Consider the following 7,870-nt stretch of genomic DNA (forward strand, 5'->3'; position numbering starts at 1 on the left):
TCTATACGCCTACCTCATCGAATTATCTTCACTTCCTCATCCATGCCCAGCGTTGGGACACCAACACCAAATTGGCAACTCATAAATAAAACCTATGGATATTATGCTGAATCATTGAAGGCATGCACCTACCAGATTAATTTTGAAAATTTTATTATAAGAAACAGAGGACCAGACCTACAGAAGGTTGACATTGACTAGAACGATATTAAAAATTAAACTGCCATGCTGCAGCTATTGTTGACCCTTAAAAACATGATATAATAAGCTAAAAGAGAACCACTGAGCAAAATAAAAGGTTAGCCTTTAAGGTCTTGGTGCTAACAGATAATGCACAATCCATCTACAGTTTTTTCTGATTTGTGACATGTAATCCACTAACCCTATACTAGGGTTGGCAGAAATGAAACTAGGGAGTTTTGAGTGCTTTCTGTGCTAGCCAATCGAAGGACAAATAAATTTGAAGGCATTTTACTTACCATTTAACATTTATATGTTCTGTCGTCATTGAGTAAAACCATATGCTCCATCTTGTACCGTGGATGAATAGCTGACACTACAAACAATATTGATGACTAGTGCCCACCATCTGGTTCAGCACTAAAATTAGGAGCAAAACTACTGTGAATAGAGCTCAACAAAAGGAAAACTTTTTTTGTGTGTAGGAATTAGGACTATTGAAGCAGTGTTAGTTCACTACTCACTAGTCATGACTTTTTTTTTGAACAAGCAAAGGCACCTAAGTGCCAAATTCATTCAGCTCATAGAGAAAGTACAAAGAGAATTACATAGATCTGCTGAAGATATAGAGAGGAGTAGCAGTATCTAGAAAAGAGAGCTGAAGAAAGACCCTATATGAGGCAAAGTGGAAATGACCACTACACCATGATCAACATGGTCAGAACTAGCAGAGGAACACTCTGAATCTGAAACTAGGAACAGCTGTTGCCTTTTGCTTCAATACTGATCGGCCATCTTTCTTGAAGCAAGCATGTCAAGGTCCTGTAGAAACAGCAAAATACATCTGCAACCAAGATGAAACTCCAGCTTCGCGTTATAGCATCAAACTCCAGAGATTTGCAAACGAATAAAAAACCAAGCACAACACATAGTACAGAGAGAAGGCAGAGCTCAAGAAGTAACAAAGAACATGCCCAGGCTTCCATCTATAACTGAGATAAAAACTTGCCACACCAAAACCTACAGGGAGAAAATTAATAACAGTGAACTGTATGAATTCTAAAGCCCTGAATCTGAAAATTTTCAAGAAGAGGCAGTATTGGGCAAAGACCATGAGTGTGTCTTGCAGCAAAACAAGAGAGCCGAGTGTCGCCAATAGCACGGAAAACTTGTTGAGCAAGATTATGAGCAATACCATTGATCTCCCTAGAAATGTGAAACACCTTTGGCTGCAGCTGATAAGTAGTCTTAAAAAAACTAGCCAAAGATTTCCTGATACTCCATGGAGTTTCAGAAGTGGAGACATTACCTAGAGCAGCAGGCCCCGCTAAAACCAAGCAGTCCGTCAGAAAAGTAGGCCGAGCAATGTTGAGTTGAGATGCAAAATAAGCAGCAAAATTTAGTGCAAGAGCCTCCGCTTGCAGAGGAGTAGAAGTTGGAGGAGCTGAAGCTTGCACTTGCACATTGATCTCTCCTCGATTAGAGGGTAAGGAGCTGAAGCTTGCACTTGCACATTGATCTCTCCTCGATTAGAGGGTAAGGAAATAAAGACCCCCACACCTGTGCCAACCTGTCCTTGCAACAAACCTGGAATTTTCTTGGTCCTAAAAGCTGCATCCGAATAGATTTTAGCCCCATCAACCAACAAATCAGACCTAAGGGTTCTGCCAGGCAAAGGAATTTGATTAGAAGAGAACTGAGTTGGAGTTGGAGCCTGATTCAAGAGAAGGGCATTGTCATACACATTAGAGGTTAACGCAAGAGCAGCAATGTGAACTTGATGAGGAAGAGATTTCGCCCTATCAAAGAGAAAATCATTCCTTGCTTTCCAGAGACACCAAAGAAATGTAAAAATGTTAGAAAGAGAACCATATGGATGCCTCATGCAAAGAAAATCAAGAAGAACAGAATGCAAGGTGGAATGCCCCTGGACTAAAGCATCCGAACGAACAAACCAAGGAGAGGAAAACCAAGCCGCACGAGAAAAAGAGCACATGAAAAACCGATGGACCTCATCCTCTTGTTGACCACATCGGCAACAATTTTTTGAAATGTGAATGGAAAATCTACTGGCCCTCAACCCTGTATGAAGAGCCCTCCTAAGCAGTCTCCACGCAAAAGTCATGACTAGTGCCCACCATCCTGTCCAATTTTATTCTTGCATAAAACAGTTATGGTATACAACATACATTTGTGCACTTCGCTAATAAGTATCCCCACACAAAATGTGACACGCAAAGTATATAACGATTATAGTGCAATTGGCTACACGGGATACTCCCTTATGACCTCTCTTTCTGAACAGGAAACAACCAAATTACAAGCAACTCTGCATTTTACTATAGGCCCTCTCAGCTCAGCATCTTCTATATCCCCCAAACCTCGACAACAAATGAAGATATTGGCCCTTCTTTGTCATGTACTTAATAACATGATTAGCTTCAGAATCCTTTCCAGCATTTCGCAACCTACACACTAAAGTACTGTACACTGAGAAGTTTGGTGTGCATCCATGCAAGTCCATATCCTTCAGCATAGAGTAAGCTTTATCAAACTCACCTACTATGCAAAGCCCACGTATCATTGAATTGTATGTGTACACATTTGGAAGCTTCCCTCTCACTAACATATCATCAAACAACTTCTGGGCTTCCTCAAATTCTGCGGCTGCCACATAGCCTGTAATCATAACAGTGTAGCAGACAGCATCCGGTTCACACCCTTTCTTCACCATCTCGTCAAAGAAATACCTGCAAGCTTCTAGGTTACCAGCACGGCTAAGACCATCTATCAAGTTTGTGAAATGGAGCACACTAGGCACACAACCAACATCACTCATATAGTTCAGTAAATTGAGAGCTGCAAGCGGTTTGTCTCCTTTACCAAGCACATGAAGCAAGAGATTGTAAGTATGAAGGTCAGGTGTAAGCCCATTCTTTCCCATCTCATCAAGCAATCTATGGAACTGATCCAATTTTCCGAGCAAATACTTTGCACGCATGACCACGTTGTATGTCAATACATCAGGAGTGTGCCCCTCTGTTACCATTTTCTGGTGAACCCATTCGATCAAAGAGTACTGTTTTATTGTCAGGAGCGTGTGCAATATCGCATTGAACGAACTCCTGAACGGGCGGTAGTTGAAACTACTTGACTTCATGAACCTTTCCACCAGCCTCCGCCTCAACCCAGCCTGCCCACATGTGCATATCAAAATGTGGAATGTACGAGCAGAGACAGGCAGCCCAATCTCCGTCATCTCCTCAAGCAGCCGCCACATCGCCTTAACCTCCCCGCACTCGGCAAAGACCTTCATAACGAGGTTGTACATGCTCGTGTTATGGCGGTACCTCTCCTGCTGCCCTGCCCACACGAAGAACTTGTATGCCAGCCTCGGGTACCTTTCACGGTTGACACTATCGACAGACACAACAAACTTGAACATCACCTGTCTGACCAGCTCGTTGGTCACCTTCAGGTTCATTTCGTCGAGCGCCTTGCGGGCGCTGAACCCCGGGCCATCCTGCAGCAGGACCTTGAGAATCCTATCTGTCAGCCTCAATTCCTCACGGGGCCTCCGCCTGGAACCGGAACCAGAGGACAAATTTTCGGCATCATAGTCGCCGCTCTCCGGCTGGCCGGGCAGGGGCGGCGGCGGCGGCATGCGGAGGAGCACTTCGGGCGTAACGGTCGCCGGATCTAGGCTCGCCTCGCCCTCTCTCTCCAGAATGCGGCCATCATCCTGCTGCCCAGTGCCGGGCACCTCGACACCGGTTCTTGAATCGACGCCGCATAGGCGGCGGGAAGGCAAGAACAGCCGGGCTACTCGGAGGGGAGGTGCGCGAGCGCCCCGTATCATAAGGAGGTGCCACTCAGGAGCTCGCGCAAACGCATCTCCCGCGAGCGGCTGTGGGAAACATGGCGCCGAGCTTTGGCTCGTGGGATGGTGACGACCGCAATGGCGGGGAGCGGGGCTTTGGCTCGAGATGGTTTGAGTTGCAGTGTGTGGGGAAGAGGAGGCGGGAGCGGCGGCGCCAAGAGGAGGAAACGCGACCGTCGAGGTGTTGCCGCCGATACACGCTCGTGCCAGATTAGGCCATACGGCCCATGTTGGTCCTAGTCCAAGCCCACTTTAGAGCAACTCTAACCCATCCTAAGGGCTCCTTTGATTTTTCATAGGAATTTTTAAGGATTAGAACCATTAAGATTTTTTTCCCACGTTGGTTATTTGATTCATAGAATTGAATTCTATAAAAAAACTATTTTTTTACTACCTCACACGGGATTTCTATCATCCACTCAAACCTTGTTGAACTAGTCCTTTGTTTTTTCTATGATACAATCAAACAAATCAAAATCTTGTATGATTGAAATAATCCTTTGTTTTTTCCTATGCTACAATCAAACGAACCAAAATCTTGTAGGATTGAGATTAACATGACATTTCAATCCTGTGTTTTTTTTATTCCCGCGTTTTTAGTATCCCGTGAATCAAAGAGGCCCTAAAACTTTTTTAGCTCCCGAAAACTCACTCTCAAATCAAAGAGGTCGTTGACTGGCGCGCGCATGGGCCGTCCCATCTCGCTCCCCTTTCATCGAGTCAGAAGCTAGACTCGCTGAATGCTAGATATAGGGGCGTCCGGGCAGGAAAATCCAGCTCCACCTTAATACAGAGGAGGTGTTGGGTTGTTTTCAAGATGTTGGGGGTTGTTTTTCTGTTGGCCCAATTTCTCCAATGTCGGAAAGACTAGCACAATGCTCGTGCGTTGCAACGGGAGAACCATATTCATAGTCTCACAATGGGAGGGACAATTGTCTCGCTATAAACAAACACCCGCACAACCCCCTCCTATCAGCACCTGCAGTCGATGACTTAATCCCCTTTGTCATCACAAAACCTCTTCTATCACAACATAGTAGTTAAGTTATGTCATCACGTTGTCGTGCCTAGTCCAAATCCATCAAGCATGTCGCCGCGGATTCATTCTACTCTGGCCTGGCCTCCGGAGCAGCCTACCGGATCTAGTCATGAAGTTTTGTTGTTTTGAGGCTAAATTATTTGATTTCTTTCGTAGCCTGCACATCATCATATAGTATTTAATGAATTCTACGTATTTCTGCAGAACAACTATACCGAGGGGGGGAATCAATTGTCTTAGAATTTTTAAATATCCTTTTCAAATGAAATAAAGTTCTAGGCTCCCTATATCCACGGAGCCAAATTGCCTCACTTAGTGTTTGATCCGGTATTACACATTTGAGGGTGTTTATCAGACCAAAAAATATCCCTTTATTCATGCAAAATAACTTTTATTACGCATGTACATCACATATCTTTATCTCTGGTTAACGAAAAACATATTGAATATGACACCATCAAATCTGTTAGTCTGATAATATTTTCATGAGAGAAACTATTAAGTCACTTCTCACATGTATTTCAATGAGTTCCTTGTTGGAAACAAAAATACTATAATACTCGCAATTGGGTCAACTATTAGAGAACAAAGCACGAGCTCTTCATAAGAGTAGAGCGCAAACAAAGCATTTATTATTTCAAACAATGAAAACCAGTCGCCTCCATCAATAAAAAACAGATGATCTCACAAGAAGATTTTACACTAAATAACAGATAGAGTAAAGGAAGTAAAGCCTGATTTCAAAGTCGAAGTACTACTTCACAAGACCAGCTATCCAAGTGGCTAATTTTTTAAATAAATAAAAAGTCCCTTTAACTCAGTGGTAGAGTAATGCCATGTCAATAAAGGGCTTTTAAATTAGTGGTAGAGACTGGGAAAGATATATTTAATTATACATGACTCCATAATCGTTATATATCACAATATTGGTGAATGGAATAAACGACGACTTAAAAAATAGAGGCCAAATGCCTGCTCTGAAAGCAAAAGATATGCTTCAGGAGAAACGCAAACCACAAGAAATGTTGATGTACGGCGGAACCCTAGGGGCCGATCTTTCACGTTTGGAGAGGATCCCTACGAGGAACACGAAGAATGCGCGGAAGGAAACAAGGGAAATCACGGGGAATCACAAGAGAAAACACTTAGCCAACACGAATATGATCACATATGTGCTAGATCCAAGAAACACAAAGAGATACACGGTCCAAATCCAACAAAGGACGATACAAGTGGCGGTAGTTCATCTCCGAGAGGAGGTCTTGAATCCACGAGGGATCTTCCCGTAAAGGGGTCTTGAATCCAGGTAGATCTTCTCCGAAGAGGCCACGGTCTCTCACGAGGAGGAGATCCGTATGGATGAGCAAAGCTCTATCTCAAATGAGCTAATCCTTTGCTAACCCTAACTAGGAGGAGGTGGGAGAGTATATATAGTGCTAGCCCACGAAGGGGTAAGTGAGAGGGGGATACATGGGCCCTTGGCCCGTTCTCTGCGCACAGGCAGGTGCTGGATGTCCGGGGCTTTGCGACGGGCCGGATGTTCGGGCTGGGAGGTCGAATGTCCGGGCTGGCCTGGGTGCCCTACGGTTGCTCTCTGGACAGGCGGGGTCCGGATGTCCGGGCTGGGGGCCGAATGTCCGGGCTGGCGAGGTCCAGCTTCTGGACGCGTTCTGTGATGGGCGCTAGATGTTCGGGCTGTGGCCGGATGTCCGGGCTTGCGAGAAGGGCCGGATGTCCAGGTTGGGGCCGGATGTCCGGGGCCTGTAGCAGCTGGCTCTTCTTCCTTCTCCTCTTCCATGCTTGGCCTTGGTCCTTTGATTCTCCATGGTCATCTCGGTTGTACCTAAGTATAGGCAAGGTCCATGCATGAGGTAGTAGCCATGTCTCACATGTGGAAAGTGACGGTTCGAAGAGGAGTGAATTCACCTTGTGTCCAATGGCGTATGTTTGAGGTCTCGTCATATGTCCTCTTGGGGCTTGGAGAGTAGTCGGAGTGTACATGGGGATGAACGTGGGATGCTCCGCATCATCTCCCTGCCCCTTGGGAAAGATCCAACCTCGGATCATGATCCTCATCACCATGGAAACGGTTGTCATGGACGAACTTGTAGTTGGACGGAGTTGAAGGCATGACGCAATCCAAGTACCCCAAGGTGTCTCCGGTATGTGGTACATGCAAAAGGAGCAAACACAAGCGACACTCGGAAATACAATGGTTAGCGCACACAAAATGTCCATCATGTAAGAATGAGTCCGTGCGACAAGGTAGTGTGTGGCAAGGCACAAGATGCTTATCCAAAAGATGTAGAATGAGATGTAAAGCATTCATGTGAACAAATTCATTCGAGGCATGCACAAAGGTGTTGTGAATATGATGAATGTGACCATTGTGCAAAATGATGTCATAATGGGATGGTGCATCAAAAGCATGAACATGGCAATGGACGCTCAATATGTATATGTTATCATGCAATTGATGGTGGAAAATATGATCATGATGTATGAATATGCCATCAAGGTAGATCAAAGCAAATTTGCTAAGGAAGTGCACAAGCTCAAATATCATGGATGACATGGAAAGAGATGCAACAAGGCAATCATAATGTGAGTCAGTCCATGCATGGGGTGCAAACTTGTGTTAAGTATGATATGTCCATCGAGCATGACATGTATGAGCACAATCAACAAATATGGAGGTGTTGGTGTACCAATGCTCGATGTTGTGGCAAGAGTGGAGTTCCGAAGGTGCATCCAATAAGTGTGAGTGCTCC

The 7,870-nt window shown here is 44.9% G+C and overlaps 1 protein-coding gene across 1 annotated transcript; it reads right to left on the reverse strand.

Annotated features, from left to right (window-relative positions):
* Positions 1-2,308: 2,308 nt before the first annotated feature.
* Positions 2,309-4,267, reverse strand: LOC123125391 (pentatricopeptide repeat-containing protein At3g60050-like). The gene has a single exon (XM_044545894.1). It carries the CDS (start codon positions 4,037-4,039, stop codon positions 2,537-2,539), a length of 1,503 nt encoding a protein of 500 aa, XP_044401829.1. The 5' UTR covers positions 4,040-4,267; the 3' UTR covers positions 2,309-2,536.
* Between the last annotated feature and the right edge of the window lie 3,603 nt (positions 4,268-7,870).

Source organism: Triticum aestivum, chromosome 1B (genome assembly GCF_018294505.1).
Source record: "Triticum aestivum cultivar Chinese Spring chromosome 1B, IWGSC CS RefSeq v2.1, whole genome shotgun sequence".
Taxonomy (NCBI): domain Eukaryota; kingdom Viridiplantae; phylum Streptophyta; class Magnoliopsida; order Poales; family Poaceae; genus Triticum; species Triticum aestivum.

Excerpts from the sequence above, each read along its gene's own strand:
- LOC123125391 (XM_044545894.1), bottom strand. The coding sequence starts at position 4,039 with ATGATACGGGGCGCTCGCGCACCTCCCCTCCGAGTAGCCCGGCTGTTC.